Source organism: Heteronotia binoei, chromosome 1 (assembly GCF_032191835.1).
Source record: "Heteronotia binoei isolate CCM8104 ecotype False Entrance Well chromosome 1, APGP_CSIRO_Hbin_v1, whole genome shotgun sequence".
Lineage (NCBI taxonomy): Eukaryota > Metazoa > Chordata > Lepidosauria > Squamata > Gekkonidae > Heteronotia > Heteronotia binoei.
In genome coordinates, this window is record NC_083223.1 from 207,162,397 (window position 1) to 207,187,025 (window position 24,629).

General features: G+C 42.3%; 1 protein-coding gene across 2 annotated transcripts in view; it reads right to left on the minus strand.

The window, feature by feature from the left end:
• The window catches only part of RPS6KC1 (ribosomal protein S6 kinase C1), a 115,349-nt gene extending 91,095 nt beyond the window's left edge, over positions 1-24,254 (minus strand). The window contains exons 1-5 of one of the 2 annotated variants that reach the window (XM_060246898.1): positions 24,046-24,254; positions 19,522-19,557; positions 11,846-11,966; positions 4,180-4,295; positions 1,876-1,969 (exon numbers count right to left, since the gene is read on the minus strand). In XM_060246898.1, the coding sequence (XP_060102881.1) occupies positions 1,876-1,969; positions 4,180-4,295; positions 11,846-11,966; positions 19,522-19,557; positions 24,046-24,150 (472 nt within the window). In that variant the 5' untranslated portion in view covers positions 24,151-24,254. Of the gene's footprint in view, positions 1-1,875; positions 1,970-4,179; positions 4,296-11,845; positions 11,967-19,521; positions 19,558-24,045 lie in introns of those variants that run through there. The other variant, XM_060246909.1, reaches the window with a different exon arrangement.
• Between the last annotated feature and the right edge of the window lie 375 nt (positions 24,255-24,629).

Here is a 24,629-nt window from a genome sequence, read left to right on the forward strand (position 1 = left end):
AACAAGGACAGCCCTGTTATATTACTGTATTGTATATAGCCCTGACCTGGATAGCCCAGGCTAGCCTGATCTCAACAGACCTTGGAACCTAAGCAGGGTCCACCCTGGCTAGTATTTGGATGGGAGACTCCAAGGAATACCAGGAACATGACGCAGAGGCAGACAATGGCAAACCACCTCTGAACATCTCTTATCTTGAAAACCCTATGGGGTCGCCATAAGTCAACAGTGACTTGACAGCACTTTCCCCCACTATTATCTATATACTATTAGCCAACTGCTGCTGAGCAATGGCACCACTACCACCAAAGGTAAGTGCTTTCTCTGTGTGCAGCTGCAATCCATAGATCAGGGCCACATGGAGGCTAAACAGATTTTGCTGCACACTTGGTGGGCTTTCCAAATGTGCAGGAAAATCTGGGGAGAAATACAGCAGCTGCACACAGAGAAAGCACTTACCTTTGGTGGTAGTGGTGCCATTGCTCAGCAGCAGCAGAGTTCTGTACTGGGTCTAAAGCCAACTGTGGAAGTTTTGCAACCTGGGGTTCTGCACTGGCCCAGTAGTGGCCACACAGCAGCTGCGCAGTCTGGAAGCTGCACTGAGCATGCCACTGCTTGTGCAGCCCAGGAGTTGAGTCAGGGATGCCACCACAGCTGGGAGCCACACTGGGCATGAGGGCAGCTGAGGCATAGGCCTGGAAATTGCACTGGGCACAGGCCTGGTGAGAGAGTGGGGGGTGAGGGAATCTCTCCTGCAAGTATCTGGGCCTACTCTTGTGTTATATAAATGTCATAAGACAAACAGGGTCCTACATAGAAATCAAGGGCTTGAGAAAGGCAATTCAAAGGAATGCATACTTTATAAGACAACCAAGCTTTCAATTTAAGAAACCCTTGTTTTTGCAAGAAAAAATGTCTTTATTTATTTCAGATTAGATGGTTTCTTCAGTTAGTAAAGCTATTTGCAAGCTACCCCAACCTGTAGGAAGGGAGAGTATAAATATTTTAAACGAAATTAAAATGTCCTACTCCAAAGCACCAAGAGACTAATCTTGAGCATCTACAACCAATTTTTATTATATCCAGAGAAGCTATTAATGAGGCAGTGTATTTACAAGCAATGAAACTGAACCGCTGATCTGCAAACACAGACACCACAATAAAACACTTTAAAATTATGGAGGAACCTGGAAGCATCTCTTGTGCTTTTCTATGGATCTCATAAGTAAATGTCGATGCAACTACGATGCAAGAAGCACTTCTGTGAAGCTTCTCCCTCACCCACTACAGTCCAGGGCAGCAGTCGGCTACATTAGAGTATACGGGGAAGCCTTAGAGGACAGGGATCTCCACTGGATCAGGGCATTAGAGTTCACAAAGACAGTCCCCATTCAACAAACATCTACTTGAATATCCTCTGCCCATATTATCAAACAGTTTCCTTCATTACTCTAAAGCTTGCTGTGACATGAGAATTTTCAAACCCAGAAGCATCAGCTAAGGCAAATCTGACAATATAAGCTTCAGAAAAGACATTTTACTAAAGAAACACATCCCACTTTACAAATGGGCATGCTCACCTTTATGTATCAAACTGCAGGTTTAAAACAAACAGCTATAAAATAAGTTGAAAGGATTCACATAACAGGCTTTATCCCATAATAATGAACAACAAAATAATCTAAGCACTTTATGTGCAACAGTAAGAAAAGAATGTGGGAGGGGGGGGAAGCAAGCCATGGACAGCTGAAATGCTAATGCTGCCATCTAGAGGAATTAAAAAAAAGAAACATTTGGAATTTCTTAAGCACTCCATACATCATTCAACTGCCTCCAATGAGGCAGATTACAAGAAGTAACAAAGCGGAAACCAACCTTCAGAACTGCAGACAGACGCACTGTCAGTCAAGGAATCCCACAGAGGTTCTGCAGGTCCAATCAATTCAGACCCATCGTGCACCTCTCCATCCTTTAGAGAGAGAAATTAATTAGTACATATCTCACATTTACTGTGATTTATGGCAGATTTTTTTATCTCAGTGATGGGGGAAAACCCATCACTTATAATGTAACCAAGCAACTGAAACTCAGTCGGCATGATTTAAGGTTTTAGAGTCCCACAATTCAAAGCTAACTGAAGTAATACAATGCTGCATTTTTAAATATTAGATGCTTTGCATCTATGTATCCTAATAGCTCACACTGCAAGACAGGCCCCCTCTCTGTGTGTTATGGATACTCAAGGGACAGTATGTGTATCAACAAGGTCCCAACTTAAATATAATTTTATGTACTGCAGTCTAGATAAGATTACTTACAATTTCACATAGAGACTCAAGTCATATTTTGATTTGCATCATCGTCTGACCAAGGTCTATTGCATGCAGACAGATTCTGGGAATTGTAAAGTGTAGATGATTGGGGAAGGCAATGGCAAACCACCCTGTAAAAGTCTGCCAAGAAAACGTCCTGATGTGACATCACCTCATGGGTCAGGGACTACCTTTACCTTTTTAATCTCAAAGAAATAAGCAAGCAATGCTGAGAGATCAGCATTACAATGACATGGTCCTTCCTTTCAAGCACTTTGGTGAAAACTCTAGCCATCTCTCATCTCGCCTTCTGCAATCTCCTCTTCTTTGCTTTTCAGCTGTTGCACCATGCCCCCCTCCTTTCTTTGGCCCATCTATGTAACTCTACAGGGTGTCTTGGACACTCAAGGTGCAGGATGCATAAATCACCAAAATCAGTTACCTTGTCATTCTGATACTACTCCTTAAATCCATATACTGGATTCCTCTCTCCTCCAGTATCAAGCACATCCTTACCTTCAAAGCATTTCATTCTTCCCCCCTACCATACCCACTAACCTCTCCACTCTCATATCCTCCAGATACACCCTACAACAGTTTGTTCCTTCAGATCTCCCGCATACAGCTGTCTGAGATCTCCAGCACCTTCAAACAACCCTGCCCCTTTTCCCTTGGCATCCCTGATGTTGCAACTGCCTCCATGAACAACAATGCAATGCCACTTCTCTCCCTTTTTGAAAATTGCACCCCCACATCTAACTTTTCCATGGAGACTTTCCTACTGAAACTAAGCCTAAGGATGTGTACCTGGATTGAACATATGTTCTTCCCCTCTTAATCCACACCTCTGTCTTCCTGCCCTCTTGCTTGCCCATTGCCCCTCCTCTGTCAGTTTTTTTTATTGTAAGCTCCTGAGGGCAAAGACTTGTCTACATGGATTCTGAGAACTGCAATTCTTACTGATAGCATTATCATCCTTGAGCTCAAGGAGGTACTGCTTAATGCACCTCCCAAAACTTAGAAGTCTTTGAAAGCTTGATCCTGGAAGGGAAACCACACTGAAGAGTAGTGGATGCTTCTGAGTAATTAAAGACAACTACAGTGAAAGAGTCATACCTAAAAACCAGTTGTCTGTACATTCCAAGATGGAGCACAGCCCTTCTATACCAAAGCCAATAAAATTTTCCACTGCAAGAAACAGTGGTATAGCACACACAATTTGCCATGTAAGGTATGGAGCTGCCCTCAGAATTTCTCCAGATCCATGGTGAAAATGATACTCATCCCAATTTTATGATAAATGGAACATCACTATCCTTCAATAGCATGTTCTTTTAAACACCCTTCCACTGATTCATATCCTATGGAGGAGCTCTCCATTAACACCACCACACTCTACTTGTTTAACATGGTATGCATATCCCCAGATCAGTGACAGGGTACAGGCCACAAAAATGCATAATTATAGTTGGGAGGTGCTCTAGAGGTCTTTTGAGCAGGACTCAGTTAACTCTGGCATGCTGATCATCAGCAATCTCTTTTCAGACAGGGAACTGAGGCCAAGAGATTATTAACTGCAAAGGGGCAGCCTGTCAGTCTATACCAAAAACTCTAGTAGCACCTTAAAGACTAACAACATTTATTTCAATATGAGCTTTCATGAGTTACAGCTCACTTGTTCAGATATGGATTGATAGCCTAGGGCAAGACTTAATAGTTCACAGATAAACAGGGAAGAGACTTAATTTTTGTCAAGGTTTTTGCCAGCAGTTTGCAGACTCCCAGAGTAGTAGAATTCAAAACAAGCAAACTCGTCCTGCCAAGTGGGATTGTTTAAGAGATGAGAAAGGAGCTCAGATGTATTAACCTTAAAGAAATCCTCAAGTTGCTTGCTATTATAGAGTGCCGGGATATTGGCAGAAAATTGCAGCAAATCTTCTGCGCATTGCCTTCTTTCTTCAATCACACTTTCATCAAATCGCCCTGAAAGGAAGATAAATGTTTTGAAAAATAATTAAGCCTCTTTTTCTTGCGGATAAAAAATACTCTAATGATGAGAAATCCCTGCATATATTAACTCAAGCAAACGCTTCAGGAGACAGCAACAAGCTTCCCACTTCCCACTCTCAACTGTCCCTAGAGTCTTGTTTTCTGCAGTCGTCTCAAACAATGCAATCTGGCAGCCGCAAGAAGAATCCAAGACTCCATCCATCATGTCTTGAAGGATATGAGAGGCAATGCTCCTAATTAGCCAAGGGACACAAGCATATGTCCATCAATGCAAAAACTAAAATGAAATAAGGCTTGTTGTCACATTCATAATGTCCATGTTGTACTCGGCTAACTCTGTAGAGAACTGAGCACCAGCCACTCGGTTAACACTGAAGTCAGATTCTCATTTATGATATGAAAAAGTCCCTTACACACATAATAAGATGTTTTTCCTATGTGAGAAACAAACATGCTTTATGGATGCTCTACCATTGGGTCAAGGATGCAAGGGGAAGTCTCAGCACAAATTTACACAATCAGCAGAATCACACAGTCCAAGTCTGGTGGGACTGTACCATTTCAGGTGGCAGACAGATGACTACATTCTAAATATTTCTTAGCCAAAAGCAGGGGGGGGGGCTCACTGCACTAGAAAACTATTGCTGATATTATATGAGCCAATATTTTATTTCAGGCAGGAGAAGTCCTCAGAATACAATCACTTCCCCAGAATGCTCTGAAGATGTAAAGTCCGGCAACATCTACATATACAGGTCAAGTCCAACAGCTCAGACAGCTGCAATTACCTGAAGAAGTCACAAGTGCTTACCATGGTATTCTCATAAGGTTTTGCCCACAAACTGAATTTCAAAGACTCCCTACCCATCTTGTGGAAAAGGACACCTAGCCTACTACTTATTCTTACATACTTCAGTCATTTAAACAGCCACATAGGGGGCTGTTTAAGATCAGTCTCCCTCCAAGACTATTCAAGATCAGTCTTCCCATTCCAATGTTTTCTGTTCCATAAAAAAATAAATCTATGCCCAAGCTTTGACTTGAGGAACAAACTTGGCAGAAAAAAAATGTTTATCTAGTCTAACAAGAGTCAGATTCTCACAAGGCATAAGGCAGAAAACCACAGCAATTGCTATAGGAAACTCAACAATGTAGTACCTTACCACAGTGAATCCCTCACCCAAGGGAAGCAGCTGCTCCTTGACCTGGCAAGCAGATTACTAGCCTCACCTCTCATTCCAACTGGTATCACATTTTATTTCATTCAAACATAGTGTGTTGTGTTCACAGGTTCACAATATGAAGAAAGCCTGTGAATACATACACATGGAAACATATTTATATTATATCCTTCCTCTCAGAATTCATGACAGCATACCTGACTCCATCTTACAACCCTATGAAGTAGGCAAGTTTGTCAGAGGAAGGGGGCAAAGGTCCCATGAGTGAATTTCATAACTTAATGGAACAGCTAGCATCAAGCCCAGTAGTACCTCAAAGACCAGCAAGATCTTGTTCTCTGAGATGGTACTGGACAAATCTAACTGTTCAACTGCAGACCAACATGGCAGCCCTCTTAAAATGACTTGGAAATTTGAACCAGAGTCTCCTAAGTCCCCACTGTAGCTATTTTATCACACTGGCTCTCACCTTTTCATCCATTTTGTGACAGGAAGACAAGCATCTGATGAGTCATATAATCAAACTGTTGACAAGAGCTGTCTACAGAAACTAATCTTGAACTACACTGATCTTGAACTACATTGGCTACCAATGAATTTCTAGTCACAATTCAAGCACTAACACTGATCTTTAATCTTCAAACAAGTCCAGCATATTCTGGTTCCTAACCAACATATTCTCACCCCCATTCTCTTTGAAGTTTCAAAGGAGATCTCAATTTTTGCCCCAACAGAAATTCAGTGGGTAGCAGCAAGATTTAAGGCATTCTCTGCTGTGATACTGAAGCTCTAAAGTTCTGTGTCTTGGGACATTCATACAACTTCCTCACCCATTATTTAGGAAAACAGCCAAGACTGATCTTTTAACCAGAACTTTTAATCTCCAGGTATGGAAATTAGTGAATTGTTCTGAGGCACAAACTAAAATTCTTGGCTGCCATTTTGTATTTAGGGTTTAGGATTATTTTATAATCCAGTTTTGCTGGAAAGAAAGATATCAGTTTAATACAGAAATAAGGTATTTTTTTCAAGCAGGATCCCGATCAAAGACATTTTAATAGTTTTGCTCTATTGTCTTTGACTAAATTCCCATGTTCCATGCCAACATATTATTTTCCAGTGGGAAAGGTGGAAAAGTCCAAACTAAAGTTCAGGAAAGCAGCATAACATTTTCCTGTCAAAGGGCTTCACTTTATAATGTATGGGTCTTGCTAGTAACTGCAGAGAGCAAAAAAAACCCCAGACTTTCCAATTTTAAACATTGTGGGGACAGAAGTATAAAACAGTAACAAAACAAAAGAAGAATTCTTAGCATTCTGTCCATTGCACAGAGGGATCACAAAGATATTTCTAAAGCTGATTCAGTGACTCAGGGTAGCTAAAGAGGTGAGCATAAGGACAAACAGTTCTCCTCACTGCCTAGATTATCTACCCTTCCCAAAATATAAGAGAAGCCCACAAATGTCCTTCTAGTCTATTTTCCACAGTGGCCAGTCAAACCAGTAGAACAAAAAGGAAGAGAGAAGCCCTGACCTAGACGTCAGATCTCGGAAGCTAAGCAGGGTAGACTCTGGTAAATACTTGGATGAAAGACCTCCTTGGAATACCAGCATTCGGGAGGCAGGAGCAGACTTTATCCAGCCACCTCTATGAATATCTCCCAGGCCCCTAATAGGGGGGTCAGTCACCAGAGGTCACCATGACTGCCCGCTGCACACACACACACACACACTTTAAAAAATACCAAAAAAAAGAGGAGGAGGAGGCAGCACTTCCATCATTGGCCCCAAGCAACTGGTATCCAGACCAGGCCATAGTGCCCTGGAAGATGGAGATTACCTTCAGCCATAATGACCAGCATTTGTGGATAGACCTATCCTCCACAACTGATCTCCTTTTTAAACCATTAAATTACAGGAGGTGAATCCCATATATTAATTCAGAATTTTGTGATGGTGTACTATCTTTCATAAGAACATAAGAGAAGCCATGTTGGATCAGGCCAATGGCCCATCAAGTCCAACACTCTGTATCACACAGTGGCCAAAATACACACACACACACTGTGGCTAATAGCCACTGATGGACCTCTGCTCCATATTTTTATCCAGTCCCCTCTTGAAGCTGGCTATGCTTGTAGCCGCCACCACTTCCTGGCAGTGAATTCCACATGTTAAGGGAATCTAAATCTTTTACCTCAGTCTTACTGGACTGTATACCCTCTCTGACATACAGAGCCACCCCACCTCTAACCCTTCCCTCCCTATCCTTCCGATAGAACTTATATCCAGGAATCACCGTGTCCCACTGATTCTCCTCATTCCACCAAGTTTCTGAAATTCCCACAATGTCTATGTTTTGCCCCAACACTAAACATTCCAACTCACCAATTTTACTTCGAACACTTCTAGCATTTGTATACAAACATCTATAATTTTCCAGGCAAGTTAAGCCCGCAACTTTCCTCCTGCTGCCTCGAGACTTTGGCAGGCAGCCCATACTCTTTGTCACCATCTCAGTGGACAACTCTGATTCATTACCCGGTAGAAAAGTAACAGCTAACCCTTCATCTCTTTGAGATGAGTCCTCCTGAACCAGAGACATTTCATCTCCTGTCAGCTTTCACTTCCTCTGAATCTACTGCCAACCCATCAATTTCACTGGTGATAGTTTCAGAAGGCAGCCATGTTGGTCTGCAGTAGAACAGTGCTTCAAATACTAAGATTCCAAGCACACATAAGATGTCAATATGTAAAGCTATGTACAAGGCTCACAATGTGGCAAATTTCATAGCCCTCATGATGGTCCTTGTCAACAAGAAAGGATCAGATAAGCATAGTTTTAAGGTTACTAGTTTTAAGGTTTTTAAGGTTTTTAGGTTTTTAAATGTTTGATTTAAATGTAACTATCTTATTCCGATTTTATTGTTTTATTGTTTGTTGTGAGCCGCCCTGAGCCACTCGTGGGAAGGGCGGGATATAAATCCCGGAATGAATGAATGAATGAATGAATGAATGAATGAATGAATGAATGAATGAATAAATAAATAAATAAATAAATAGTGTAAAGTTGGGTTCCCCCAACTGGCAGTGACAGATCTGTAACACATATGGGAAGAATGTTCTTTGATGGGGAATTCCAGGATGGAAGAGGTTGGGCTAATGTTGATATGAGTAGTCCCTTGAAGCTATTAGTGAATAACTAAAAACAAAGACTGCCAAAAAGTACAAGTGGTGCAACAGCAATTATATATAGTATTTCCATCTCCCCCACAGCCTATTTAAAGGGACAGAGGTTTGTACAATAGGTAAATAACCAGGGTAGGAAGAAATAGACATTTCAGCTGAAATTGGTTCAGAGAAGCATACTGAGGAAGCAGTATATCCAGTGAGTGGGGTGAAGAGGAAATCATGAATGTAACCACTACAACTTCAGTCCAGGGATGAGAAGGCAACACATTACTTGACTACCGACAGTTTTGACACTACATTGCCTAGTATGGAACACAAAGGTATCCTAAAAATCTCTAATTTGAAAATGTTCACTGATGTTGTCATTGTCCTAGGTCTAGTGTAGCCGACAGGCCCCAGGGAAGCCTGTATTAGAGTAGCAACCAGGCCTACATTTCCCAGGATTCCTTCTGTCCTTCTCATTGGAGGGAAAACTTCCCCAGTGGAGACCAGAGGGGTAGGACCTGGCAGGAAACAATAAAAGGACTAGCTAGAGAGGGAGGTGTGTTCTCTCTGGAAAGGCTGAGCTGGAGAGAGGCTGCAGCAGGAGAGTTCCCTCATCCAAAGAGGGTTGAGTGAGTTGAAATCAAGAGGGAATGTGTAGTTAGTCGCATCACGGCTTTTACTTTCTTTGTACCACATTTATTATTTATTTCCCTTTCACTATTGTACTAATAATTAAAACCCACTTGTTTGTTCCTGAACACTTATAGTAAACATATTATTGTTCTACTTCCACTGTCCTCATGCCTCTTTGGTCAAGGATAAAAGGTATTTGCTGAAAAGGAAGATAGAGGAGTGGGGTGGGTGCCCTGGGCCCTCCCAGACAGACCTATACCATAGTGGTGGGAGCGTGTAAATGCCCTCTCTGGTCTTCTGCATGTGATAGATGTTCTCCCTCTGCAGTGATACCTTTGTAGTGCAATACAACACTACAATTTGTGTGATATCCACTACTGCCACCAAGGTCCATACAGCAGGGGTGGCCAACGGTAGCTCTCCAGATTTTTTTGCTTACAACTCCCATCAGCCCCAGCCATTGGCCATGCTGGCTGGGGTTGATGGGAGTTGTAGGCAAAAAACATCTGGAGATCTACCGTTGGCCACCCCTGCCATACAGTATTTAGCATGGGATAGCAAAAGAAGCTAATAGGGCTGACCTACCCAATGCAATTTACTTGAGCATCCCTGTGTTCAATTCCCTCCCTCATTTCTATAACATGTAGTCATCTCCTGCATCCTGTCATCAACATCAGCTTTGGCTGGGATAAGGTGATTCATCAAATAAATAAACAAAGTTGTTGTGAATGTTTCAACCACAAACAAGAATCTTATCACTAGCTATATTTTCCCCAGAAAATCTGGGGCACCCAGTCACATAATAAATAAATTCTAAATAAATAAAATAATGGACTAGGAAATGATAGTTAGGCTCCAAAGGGCTGAAACTGTGGCTTCCAAATGTGCAGCCAATTTTGGAACCCTGTCCCAATTTCTAACCAGGCCCCTGCTCTTCCCATATGCCACCCCACAAGTCACTCCAGAAATTCAAAGGATCTTCTAGAACAGCCTTTGATATAGTGCAAAGAGCTAAGATCTGAACAGAAAATCAGGGACAGCCATAGGCATGAGCAAAGGGAAACTGGCTTGGTAGAGGGCAATTAGCAAAAACAGCAGAGCGCCTACACAGCATGTGAGTGGTAACAGGATCAATGCTTACATTCTCCAGCAGATTTAGAGGAGAGGGCATAATTCAGAGGTATAGCACCTGTTTTGCATGCAAAATGTCCCAATTGCCACCCACAGAATTTCCAGTAACAGTATATCAGTAGCGTATGCTGGGAAAGACCTTCTGCTGTCCTGAAGAGCTGCTATCAGTCTTAATAGACAGTACTCAGCAACACAGTCAAGTGCTTTGACTTGCAGCTTCATGGATTAAGTGGAAGTGCTTAAATGTATGCCTGGGGCTCCTTGGATTCCCTCAAGAAGACCTTGAAAATGACAGTTTAAAAAAAACCTTACTTCTACTCACTCTTTTGTAAATATTGGTCACAGTTTCTCAAGCTTTTCTTTATAGGAAGTGTCCAGAGGCTTTTGTTTAAAATTCAACAAGCTTCCACTTACAAATCTTCTCATAACTATGGCTGCAAATAGTGAGTTGGATTCTGTCACCTGCCAGTGCTTGTATGTCTTCTTAGCTCTCCCCACTCCCAGCTGCCATTTCTGACCACCTAAAAGTTTATGCTCAGGTCATGGGACTCACATATAGTAATGGTCATGTGGGTCAGGAGGCTGCAAGGGGAAGTGGGGGAAATCACTCCCTCCTGCCTCTTCTATGAATGGAGTTCCACTGACTTAAGAACCAGAAGGCAGAAAGTTTACCCCTTTCCCTCTCCCCATTGCAGCCCCCATCCTGGCCCACATGGCAATCACCCTGTACAGGTCCTATGACCCCATGAACAAACCTTCCCAGAGTCAAGAACAGCCGCTGCAGATAGGTGAAAGCCAGGATCAGGGATTCTCACCCACACTTTTGCAAGGTCCATACATTGGGTCCAATGTTGAGGGAGGGGGGGGAAGAATACTGCTGCAAATTTTAACATTAACTATGGCTAGCTCTAAAAAGTAGAAGGAGGAGATAAACATGAGGTTCTCCCTATTACCCTACCTATGGTTAGGAGAGCACAGAACACTAGGTTTGCTTCAATCTATGGACATGTCAGTGTACATTTACAAACTTTACATTTAGATTCGAGTCCAGTAGCATCTTGAAGATCAGCAAGCTTGGGAAGGGAGCACAAGCTTTCAAGAGTCAAAACTATCTTCATCACATACAAACTTTGCAGGGTATTGGCTATGTCTGTCAGCATCTACAGTAATCACAAAACTTTACCACATATTCTATTCAGGGGGAAATAAACCTGCCCCACTCACCCCAGAAGCCTGGTTTTAAGACTGAACATACACATAACTTATTCACCAATATGTTTTTGGCAAAAGCAAAAGATAGCACAACATTGAACTCTGAATGTCCACAGATCTGTTCATCAGTAGTGGGCTATTCCCAAATGATTTTAGCAATTTAAAAAAAAATGTATGTGTTTATGCTTACCAAATACTATTGCTTTAGCAAAAGGAGGAAACAATTCTGTATGCCTGAATAAGTGTTTATGAATCTGCCAGAGTTCTTTGTGCAATTTCTTAAAGTCACTGTATCTCTTCCAAACGACTATCTGAAGCAAAAACAGAAAACAAAAAGCACTCATGAGGCAATTAAGCTATTCCTGCTAATTAAGTATTTACAAAAGTATAGCAGAAACCAACACAGTAGTATGTTAAAAATGCCCAATGAGACTTATTAAAAACACCCTAAAATCTTTAGGTCAAGGTATTTTTTAAAAAACTAAATGTTGATGTTAAATCACTTTCTTTTTCAACCCTTAAAGCTGAAAGTATATCCTTTCAACTCTGAAGGATAATTAATGTACTAATCAAAATGGTTATCCACAAACTATTTAAGCTACCAGTTTTGCACTTTATCCAATGTAGACACTGCCCTAGTTTCAAGCTCATGAACCAGCTTAAATTCTTTATTTATGGTGCATACATCCAGCATGCACAAGGGGGCTGTAGAACAACCTTCAACAGACAAATACAAGAGATATAACAAATGATAGCATTTTGAGATTTTCCCCCCTTAATCTTAAAATAAGTAATTCCCACTTGTTTAGCCATGAAAAAAGTGAGCGCAGCATAAGATGAAATCAAAGGAGCACTTCACACAATTGGCACATGTAAATCCTTACGTATAGTATACCATCCTTATCTTAGCTCATATGTGTGGGCAAGACTTACAGAAACTTGGGAAGATTTCTGGCTGGCAATTGTGTGAATCACGCCTACAGCAGTGGCCACACAAGTCCTGTGTGTCACATTTTACCACTTTCAGTCACTGTCCTGCAAAGAATACTTTTAAGCCATTTCATATTCATATGGAATTCAATTTATTTCCCAAAAGAAGCATTGCATAATTACATAAAAAAGACTCCACAATCAATTTAGATGCAGCTGCCTTTTGAGATTGTGAAGTGATTGGCTTTTTAAAAAAAATAGATAAAATTAACAACAGCAGTCATAAGAAGTTACACCCTTTTAAAGCCCATTGACTTCAACTGTGTTTAACACTGCACGGTGAGTGAAAAAATGTATCCATAAAACACAGTTACTGGCATTTACCCAAAAAGTTGCGGTTCTTATACTCAGGGCCTTTTTCATAGAAAAAGTTCAATAGGAACTCATTTACATATTAGGCCACACCCCCTGACATCACCATTGTTTCGCACAGGGCTTTCTTGTAGGAGAAGCCCAGAAGTTTGTTTGCATATTAGGCCACACCCCTGATGCCAAGCCAGCCAGAACTGCATTCCTGTGTGTTCCTGCTCAAAAAAAAAAGCCCTGCTTATACTAAAGGAAGAAAAACAGGCCAATCACAGCAGAGAGGACCAAAGCATGCCTTCTATCCAGACTAATCATTTTAAAGTCTGTGTCATTTTAAAGCTGGTTTCTTTGCCAGTGGTGAAGAATTGCCCCTAGGGCAACCAGGCAGGGAAGATTCACAGAAGCTGGGTCTTTTAGGCTATAAATACATATCACCAATACGTGTGAGTAGACCAGCTAATAAACACCTCCTATTGACCTATTGGCAAGACTGCATTAATAAAATATCAGCTTTTCAGGGAGAAAAAAACAGAAAGCAGGTGACTAATCAAGCACAAAAGTTGACAGGTAGTTTGGATGGAGCCTGTAATCAAGAGCAAACTGCATAGAACAGATATGAGGCAGGAGGGGTGGGGGGACAAGCAAGAGCAGCAGCATTCACAGAGTGAGGAACTCAGTGGCCCATCTCTTTCCCTTTCTCTATGGGAACCAACTTCACTCTTTCCTTTCCTAAGGTCTCAAAAAAGTTGGGTTTGGAAAAACAAAACAAATATGTCACATAAGTTAAGATACACAGAATTTGCACAATTTATTCCTGCCATCCTGAAAATATGACTGAGGTGAATAATTTCAATAGCTGTCTTAACACACTATATACACAGCTCCAACTATAAGGAATGGTGACTGCAGCTCGGTGTACATGACTGCCTCACATGTTCACTGAACATGTGAGGAGGGAGAGCAGAAGCAAGCACTCTGCCTCTGCACAATCACCTGGTCATCTTCAACAACTGCATGGGGCTGCTGTGTGCACCAAGCTTGTATAACAAGCCAAATTATTTCAACACAACTGTACTAACTAATTTCCTTCATCTCCACATTTTCAACATCAGATGTTCCATACAGACAAATGGCAGAATCTTTTCTGGCAGTGAACAAACTTCAAATCGCACTTTACATCTGGCCCAAAGTATATTTTTATTTATGAATTTTAGTTGTTTCAAGTTTGGCAATATGTTTTTGATGAGTAATATCTAATTTGAGCAACTGTTTGTGAGCAAGAAAAATTAATAATAATAAATGAAATGATTTTTAAACCAAAACCACAATGGATTTGGTTTGTATCCAATTACTTTTGAGGAAGGGAGAATCCCAGTGGCATGGCACAAAATCTTTCTGCTTATAATCAATCAGATCTACACAGCTTGTGACCCACCAAGACAAACACAACTTTTTAAGCATGTGATCCAGTCCACCATGTAAGCAACAGACCTCCCCACTTTACTATCAGGCCCAGGATGGCAAAAACTAGGGAGGTGTTGCTAAGCTACTAACTGGTGGTCTTTGTTCAGCTTGCTGGGTCACAAAAATTGGACAGACCTGGAGTATAGAAAGGCAGGGATAGAACGGAACCTATTCTACCACCCAGCACTCAACTATTCAGTGGTATTTCAGAAGGAATAATGGAGATGAAGGGGAAAAGACAAAAACACAGGGAGATAAAATTAATGAGAAAGGCATGTCTGGACTTTCAGCCTGTTTATGAGATGAATGCTCAACAGTTGTAGTTCCCTCTAAACTGCACTAGGGGGTGTTAACACACAAATTTTTAAAAGGCTACTTACATATTTCTGCTTCTGCCCACAAATACTGCTTCAGCTCATTGGAAACAATGGAGAATGGAGGTGCCTCCTTCTGGGGCCCATAGAATTAGACCCCCTGTTCCAATCTTTTTGAAACATGGGGAGATTTTGAGGAGAGACACCAGCAGCTATGCTGCAAATAAAAAAAACAGCCATCCCACAGCCCCAGATACCCTCATACTGATTCTCCATTAATGCTATGGGACCCACTGATTATAATAGGCTACAATGGAGCTGGGGGGGAATGATTTTTGCACACCCCTATTATGCTTTGATTTGTAAGCTACCTTGAGTGACAGAAAAAAGTGGAATATAAATATTTGAATAAATAAGTAGTTTGGGCAAGTTGATATTTAAGGAACTTCCAGTTGTTTAGGTTAGGCAGGGTTCTGACAGTGATTGTTCCTTCTCCATCATACTGGACCTGTAATGCTGCTTGTCATATTTCACTTTTTAAACAAAAGAAAAAGCAGACTGCAAGAGTTCCAAACCCCACCCCCACCCCCCCAAAGTGCTGGTATGTTTTCTGAGGCTCAGTGCAAGGCAGCGGTCCAGATCTACCAATATAGTGGACTGGGACAGGTAGACCTGTTCACCGGAGGCCAGGTCTACCAATATAGTGGAAAGGGATAGGCAGCCCTGTTTTCCAGAGGCCAGGTCAACCGATATATTGGCAAGAGGGTAAGTATGGCAACAATCTGCAATCACCAAGATATAAACTACTTCCAGCTAGTCAACTGCAAGACTGACTCCTGCCATTAAGAAGGAAATTCTGTTTCTTTTGTTCTTTTTGCTAGAGTTGTGGAAGAACAGAGCCCTTAAAGTTTAGCAGGAAGAGAACAATATGTGAGCATAGGAACATTCTGATCAGAGGAGCATATGAATGCCCTAATTTCTTAACAGAGTGTTATTTTCTGCCTTTCAGTAGGTGTCTGTGTTATCTAAAATAAAAGCATGTCCCAAAAGATGTGTTCAAATGCTACTTCAGTCATGTAAGTGAAGAGATCCCACACTATTTGAATGTGGGGCTCCCTGACTCTGTGAAATAGAAAACAGAACCAGATCTCAGAAGCTAAGCAGGGTCATTCCTGGTTGGTGTTTGGATAGGAAGCCCCAAGGAATTCCAGGGTCACTACACAGAGGAAGGCAATGGTAAATCATCTCTGTTAGTCTCATGCCTTGAAAGACCTATGGAGTCAGCTGCGACCTGACAGCACTTTATGCACAGACAGCACAAGCACTCACTGATTCTCCCACTGCCTCCTACATGTGAAAGAAATGGTGTGAGGACAATGTGTGAAAGCTTAAACCCCACATCTGATCTCATTGTAACCTTGGAAGCAAAGTTAGGTTTCAACAGCTGACAGCCAGAGCAGTGTCATGATTAGAGGAGTCAGACTAGGATGTGGGAAGCCCGGTTCAAATCCCCACAATGCCATGGAAAGTCATTGGGTAACTTGGCCAGTTACTTTCTCTCAGCTCAACGTACCCTCACATGGTCACCGCTGTGTAGATAAAATGGAAGAGGGAAGAATGATTGTTGTAAGCCTCTATGGGTCCCCCACTGGAGAGAAAAATGAAATATAAATACCTAAATAATAAACAGGCCAAAGGTTATTTTTAAAATTACCTTATATGTGAGTGGCTGCTTTGCTTAGGATGGACAGATATTCCTCAAGAGCGGGGGAAGCAGCCAGTTGTGAGCAATGTCCATATTCACACTAAGGTAAAGGTAGTCAGTCCCCTGGGAAAGCACCAGTCGTTTTCAACTCTGGGGTGACGTTGCTTTCACAACGTTTTCACAGCAGACTTTTTACGGGGTGGTTTGCCATTGCCTTCCCCAGTCATCTACACTTTCCCCCCAGCAAGCCGGGTACGCATTTTACCGACCTCGGAAGGATGGAAGGCTGAGTCAACCTCAAGCTGGCTACCTGAACCCAGCTTCTGCGGGAACGTGGGGGACGGGGACGTAGGGAACACTCTGTAATGCTGTGATGAAACTTGCGTAGAAGTCTCTCTATACAAGAGAGAAACCCCGATGTCTCTGAAGGCCTCGGAGCAAAGAAGGTCACAAGGTCTAACCTGGGTTTGAAGAGTAGGATCAGAAGGAGGATCCGATTCCAGAATGTCCAGAGGCACAGTGCTGTGCACAGAAGGTGAACAGGAAGGTATAGGAATGACATCCAAAGGAGCACTGGACGAGAGCTGCAGCATATCAGAATATCACACTAAAGCTACTGCCAAAATACCAGCATTCCAAACAGAAGCCATGCAGCTTAGAATTCTGTGTCCCAAAGTGTTTTTTAAACAGAGAAAAATTTAGAAACCAGTCTGCTGTAATAAGCCTTTGTATCAGCTATTTTTGAAGCTGAAAAGGCTTCCTACATTCCATAATTATTTAACACCACCTTTATGAATTAGAAGAGTCCAAGATATCTCCCAAACTTGGTATTTCAGCATTCAGAATTTTTTAGAAACCACTAAAGCCACAGTGGACATTCACAGTCCACAAAACATTATGTTTTGCTCAATAAATTTTGTGAACATCCCATGGTTTGATGCTATGATGCCAACTCAAAACACACTATGATGCCAACTCAAAACCAAATACAAGCGAAAACTGTTGGAGGCGGGTGGGGACTTTCTACTTCTAATGAGTATGTTAAACACAGAACCATACAATGCTCTGGCTGAAATATTATAGAATTTGCCTTATGAATTAAGTATCTCTTTCCACAAAATGAAGATGGTAACAGCAAAGTTTTTTCATTGATATGTACAGTTCAAGACACTGAAAAGATGGATCATAAGCCTAGAACAAAACAGATCTAGGCATAATCCAAAATGACTTGTTAAAGTTACTAGCATTTTTATGTCTGTTAGTTGTGAATTTTGATTTTATGGTTTTATGTATTTTCTTATGAATCATTATTTATTGTTACTAAAATATTAAAAATAAACAAAAATTGTTCTTTAAAAAACCAAAATAAATTTACCGTAGCAGCCTAGATGTGTGAATCTAGCTGTTAATTATAGCCTGTATTGAAGGTGTTAATCATAAGGTCACCATGAATCAGAGGCGATTAGACGGCACATTACACACACACAGACACACACATGAATCCTAATGGTCTCAAAGAGATGTTGAAACAGAAAATGTAAAACACTTCTTGATGACCATGATGAATGAGTAGGAGAAAGATTCGATAGTCTGTTTTTCTCCCTGAACACAGGCAGCAGACAGATAACATCGTTGATTCTGCTGAATGATACAGATCCAGCAACTATCCATAAATCCATCATAATACCTCAAGCTGATATTTGATCAGAGTTTTTAGAGAAAGTTCTACTGATCTACAATATGTGACCCAACCAGATCCAAAAAGTACAAAATCCTATCTTGCTGGAGAGATAAAGAGACTTGTTGAATGCACAGTGCATCTTCCATTACAGTAAAGATGGTGTTCCAAGCCTTTCCTGCAATACAATCCAGCACACATTAAATCTTTTCAAAGGAGCTCAGATCACAGAAAAACACTGCAATCCTCTCAACTGATTAAAATCAATAGGCTTATAATGGAGCAACACTGATAGGATTGCACTGCAGGTTGCTTGCAATTCATATCTGACCATTCTCCAGCATTACGTATTCAGACTTTTCCCTGCTCCCCATCTTTCCCTTCTGTCCTCTTCAATCAATGTCAAATGCCACTGGTAGAATCTCATCTTCCGTAAGCACATCTACCTTGTTCTCTCTCAATACTCACTGCATACGCCTCTCTGCACTGACTGCAAACTCTCAACCAATTATATGCAATGCTCTTGGCCCCAACTCCCCCTCCTAGTCCCTCATCTTACTGGGAGGAGGTGTCCCATTTTTACACTCTATAGTGCTGGGAAGACTCCAGCATTTCACTCCTATTCCTCAGATAGCCATGTCAAGAATCTCTTTGATCCATCTAGCAAGCCTCTGTTGTTTCCTCTCCTCTGTCTGCTGCTCAGTCCCATACTCAGCCGCCATATTTTATGACTTTTATACACAAACACAGCATGTGAGCAAGGGAAAAATTGCCACTGGTCATAAAAACATGGAAACCATCATAGAAGCAGGTATGTAGGGAGGATGCCATTCCCAGTTGTCAAACTGAGAATATGGTGCCTGCCAATACAGAACTGTGGTACCTGTCAATATAATTGGCAGTGGCATTTAGAAAACATTAAGCAAACGCAATATGTTCTTTATGAGCCTTCTGCTTTAAGAGACAAAATTATCAATTTATAAGAGAACTCCCCCCCCCTGCCCTCCTCTTCAAATTCTCTCATCCCTGAAACAATTATCACTAGTTATTAAGCATGTGGAAAAAGAAGAAGATAACATCTACAGCAGAGATCTGGCTTGTGAGAAATAGAGCCACTGGGGATGTGAGCCTTCAATAGCCAAACTCTTTCCAACAACACAAATTAAAAAAATACAACAAAAGACAGTTCTGGTATCTTGAAATTCTATTACACTAATGATTCTTGACTACTCTCTGTTACTATTACAAACCTATTTATTCTCCTTTGCAATATGTAGTTGACACAGATGTATGCATACTTTTGTGCCACATCTATGTTAAAAAATTACTAGATAAAGTCAGTGATGTTCCTTCTTTTAAAAAAGTAACAAGAATATGAAAAAGCATCTGCAAAAGCACAAATAAGTTACCTCCTGGACATCCTCTGGATTTCTTCGTGAAACTATCTAAAAAACAAAAGCAGAGAATTTGTCAGAACTTAATGTGTTTTTAAAATGCAAGAGTACCTGGAGTTTTAATGCAAATAAAAATTCTGTGTAGAATTCAGTCTTGATAGGATCTACTCCTTGCCAGCCTCCACTCCTAACAGTCATATGGTGGCTCATCACAATTGCACAAAGCCTAGGCACTGACATGCCAAACCCATCTTAGTTAGTCCCTACACATCTGAGGGCTCTGTGCGTAACAGTCCCTATGCAATGTGCCCTGGCCTGGGTGGGCCAGCTTGGCAAATCTCATCAGATCTCATCAAATCTCACATGCTAAACAGGGTCAGCTCTGGTTAGTATTTGAATGGAGACCTTCAAGGGTCGCAATGCAGAGGCAAACCACCTCTGAACATCTGCCTTGAAACCCCACTGGGGTTGCAGGAAGGAAGGAAGGAAGGAAGGAAGGAAGGAGGGGGAGGGAGGGAGGGAGAAGGAGGAAGGAAGGAAGGAAGGAAGGAAGGAAGGAAGGAAGGAAGGAAGGAAGGAAGGAAGGAAGGAAAGGAAGGAAGAAGAAAGAAAGAAAAGAAAGAAAGAAAAGAAAGAAAGAAAGATAGAAAGAGAAGAAAGAAAGAAAGAAAGAAAGAAGAAGAAAGAAAGAAAGGAAGGAAGGAAGGAAGGGAGGGAGGGAGGGAGGGAGGGAGGGAGGGAGGGAGGGAGGGAGGGAGGGAGGAGGGAGGGAGGAAGGAAGAAGAAAGAAAGAAAGAAGAAGAAAGAAAGAAGAAGAAAGAAAGAAAGAAAGAAAGAAAGAAAGAAAGAAAGAAGAGAAAGAAGAAAAGAAAGAGAAGAAAGAAAAGAAAGAGAAGAAAGAAAGAAAGAAAGAAAGAAGAGAAAGAAAGAAGAAAGAAAGAAAGAAAGGAAGAAAGAAAGAAAGAAAGAAAGAAAGAAAGAAAGAAAGAAAGATTAGAGACACATCAGCCTTGGCTACTGGGGAGTCAAATAAAGCCAAGGGAGCATGATGCAACAAGCCTGAGACAGTACAAAGAAAAAAAAGAAAGAAAAGCAACCTCTTTTCAATACTAGTTTGTTATTTACTTGCAAGGGAAGAGAACATAAAATGGAGCTGGGTCAAACACAAACATGAGCAATTTTCTCCATGGTGGAATAATCCTGACTTACATGCAGCACTCTCGTCTTGCACAAACTGTCTGTCAAGTCTGCCCTACATAGTCTCTTTTTTCCTTCCTCTACTCTCAGATATGCTTAATTAAAGAACCAAAGTGACCTCAGAATTAATGAACATAGTTTGGTGATTTGAACATAGTTTGATTATCTATCATCCTCCTGGATCAGCCTGCTTGCTTTCTTGGGGAGAAAGGCATCAAGGAGCTCTCCCACACAACTGCGGTGACTGCTAGAGGCAAGTTTGCACAATTGCACTAATAGCAAGGAAGTGAAGGAATGAATCAAGGTTTTTTAAAAAACAGGATCAACTAGACTAGGATCTCACCTTTTCTGCAGCAAGGAATGGACAAAAACAGGAAAAGAAACTAAAAGGACAGACCTTTGCAGCCACACCACTCTAACTGCAAAGCTAAAAACTAGTTTATGGCTTCTGTGCCACATTCTACGTACACAGTTGGTACTGTAGAAAATTACAGCAGAGAGCACTTGCTCTTTTCCAAACTAGTAATGGTCCAAATCACTGTCATCTCTACAAGAACAATGAAAACCAGTTTTTATACAGCAATTCAGTGTCGTTGCCAAGACTGCCTGGAGGACATCAAGTTATTCAGAAGGCAGCAACAAAGTTATAGTCACTTGGACTTTTTTTAAAACCCCACCCCCTTTTTTCCTCCAGGAATTCAGAGCAACATTGTCCTCCCTCATCATTTAAGCCTCACAACAATCCTGTGAGGTAGTTTGGACCTGGAGAGAATGACTGACCCAAGAGCATCCAGCAAATGTGGGAATTTGAGCTCAGGTGTCATAGATCCTAATGCAACACTACACTTTTCACCACACTGGTTCTCAAGCAGGTATTTGGAACATATCTGGACAGTAATTAAAATCTCTCCAACTATGTTTCCAGGCACAATTCCGAGTGCTACAGTTGACCTATAAAGCTAGAGTTGTCCGGGGAAAAAAGCAATCTTGCCCTTTTAATAGAGGCACATTGGAATGTTATTTAGCAAGTTATATTATTTACCTCCAAAGCAAAGCTTCAGCTGCCCATTTCCACACATTAAACCTCTGTTAAAGGGCAGTTTCTCCAAGCCCATTGACAACTACATCTAAAGATCCTGAGGCATGCACGGTCTTCCTCCCCATAGCAACCAAGCCACAAATAGCTCACTGTATTCTAGTATAGTTTGAGAAATCATTCTCCCTTAAGAAACCATTCTCTCTCAGTCTCAATCCTCTAGCGTGGTGTAGTGTTAAGAGTAGCAAACTCGAATCTGCAGAACCAGATTTCATTTCCCACTCCTCCACACAAAAACAGCAGGGTGACCTTGGGTCAGTCACAGTTCTCTCAGAGCTCTCTCAGCCCTGGGTGACCTCACAGGTATCCTGTTGTGGGGAGAGGAAGGGAAGGTGATTATAAGCCACTTTGAGACTCCTTCAGGTAGAGAAAGGAAAGGTCCCCTGTGCAAGCACCAGTCGTTTTCGACTCTTGGGGTGACGTTGCTTTCACAACAATTTCAAGGCAGACTTTTTTTTTTACGGGGTGGCTTGCCATTGCCTTCCCCAGTCATCTACACTTTCTCCCCAGCAAGCTGGGTAATTTTACCAACCTCGGAAGGATGAAAGGCAGAGTCAACCTTGAGCTGCCTACCTGAAAACCCAGTTTCTGAGCCTAACCTATCTCACAGGGTTGTTGTGAAAAGTAAAGAACCATATAGGCTGCTTTAGGTACCACTGGAGAAAAAGCTGGGGTTTAAATTAAGTAAATGAGTATAGTGAGAATCTGGCAGGAAATAACAAACTACAATTCCACAATGGCTTGTCCAAAAATTTCAAATCAACAAAATTACTCTCTATGAGCTTCCCTATAATGGCCTATTTGAATCCACCCTTTGTATGAATGGACAGAAAAAATCTTTGCTGCTTAAGCATGGGCATACGGTGACTGTTTAAACTGGCAGTGCACCATGAAACTTTGTGCTGCATTGTGGCTGAAACAAATAGCTGAGATGCTGAACTTGAAATCTGTCAGTTTCCACCTGTTCTGCATGCCACAGGGCCCATTAGTGCCAAAAAAGACTTGTGGGGGGAGGGCTGCTCATGGTACAATGCTGTAAACTTGTAAAGGCATGAAATGAGGGCAATGAAAGGGATAAGACTTGGAAGAGATTGTCAGTATCTCAGCCTTCAGATTTGAGTTTATGTATGTTGCAGATGGTTCCTCCTTTTAAGGGTTGCGTTAGTGAGGACACAGCTCTGTGCTCAAGGATGAGCTATTCAACCATAACCTCTGCATGCCTTTGCAAACAAGACCCATTCATCATCTAAGCATTGATAGTGCATGCTCAACACCCCTGTGCTAGGATGGCAGCTGTCCTTTCTGACTTAACCCCTTTGTCAAGCAAACATGGATGCTCTTTCTAAAGATTTGTTACAGCCCTGCTCTTTTGCTTGTTTTCTCAGAAATTCCCTCCCTCCATGGTCAGTGGAGCAAAGGACTGCAGTTACTGCTGAAAGAATTCCTCAATCTCTTACCATGACAGCTTAAAATATGCTTCTCTTCCCCCACTCCCTCCACTCACCCACACAGAAAATTATGAGCTACTAAGGGTGAGAGTACTACTACCCTCTTTTTCAGAAAGGCAGATGTGTGGGAGAAGACACTGCTTTCCCTACCTAGGAAAGGAGATCAACAATGGTGTCAGGCAAGATCCCTCCATCCTATATAACCAGGCAAAGTTGTACTAGAGATTGAGATGCAGAGAGGTTTCCTGCTTTCTGCTGCCTACACACTATGGGCAGATCTAGGGTAGTTGCGGGGAGAGGGGGGGGTTGTAATGGACATCTGACGATCTAAGACGGGGGGGCGGGGTATGAGATCATAACACAATACATGTTAGATCACACCACAAATGTGCTCCTAGAACAGATGAATGGCAGAGCACATGCTTGGGCTCAATCCTTCTCTGGCATCTCTACTTTAAAAATATCGAGCCACAAAATAGGGCAAAAATCTCTGCCTCAGACTGTCTGTGGCAAGCTGCTGCCAGTCAGAGAAGCCAGTGCTGGCCTTGGAGGACAAAAGGTTTAGCTCGGTACACGGCGGTTACGCGCCTAGAGCCGTTCTACTAAGAGGGGCCCACGCTTTCCAGTGGGGCTGGGAAATCACCCCCTCCCCCAAGGATCGGGAGGATCCTCTTCGCCCGCCCCCCACATAAACACACATTTTGACTGAAGATGGGCTGCAGGAGATACTCCCGTCCCGTCTATGTTTGCCTCTCTCTGGGCTTCCCTTCTTTCCCCAGGTGGGGGGAAAAGACTCACCCGCGCGGTGACCTTATAAAGGGTGTATCCCCGAGGATGGCGTTTGGGCTCGGTGACCGTGTAGAATCGGGCCACCTCCCCGCCTTGTTCCCGCGGGGAGATCATCCTCGCAGTCGCTGTCGCGGTGGCCCGTGGCCGCTGCGGCGGCAGGGTCTGCAGCTTCCCCGGCGCCGCCAGTCAGCAGCGGATTCACTCCCGGGTCAGGCCGAAGCCGGCGGCGGAAGCAGCTGCGCAGAACCCATTCCCCTCCCCCTGGCAAATTGGCGCTCTTTGGAGGATCCTCTTCGGCAAGGCGAAAGCCCCCGGCAGACAGGCAGTCACCCACCACACAGGGAAAGGGCTGGGGAGGCACCCTCGGCTCGGTAGCACAAGAAAGGGCGGCGTGTCTAGGTTTTCTGCAGTGTGCCACCAAGATCAAGCAAGACGGCTGTTTGTAACGTAAATGTACAGGAAAATGTTTCTGTGCGATTCGTCCATTCAAGGGCAGATATGCCTCCCTACACATAATATTGGGGCGGGGGGGAGAGAAGAGTTGCTGCGACTCAGCTCTCGGTCGAAGCACCAACACCTCTTCGAGCAGGAAG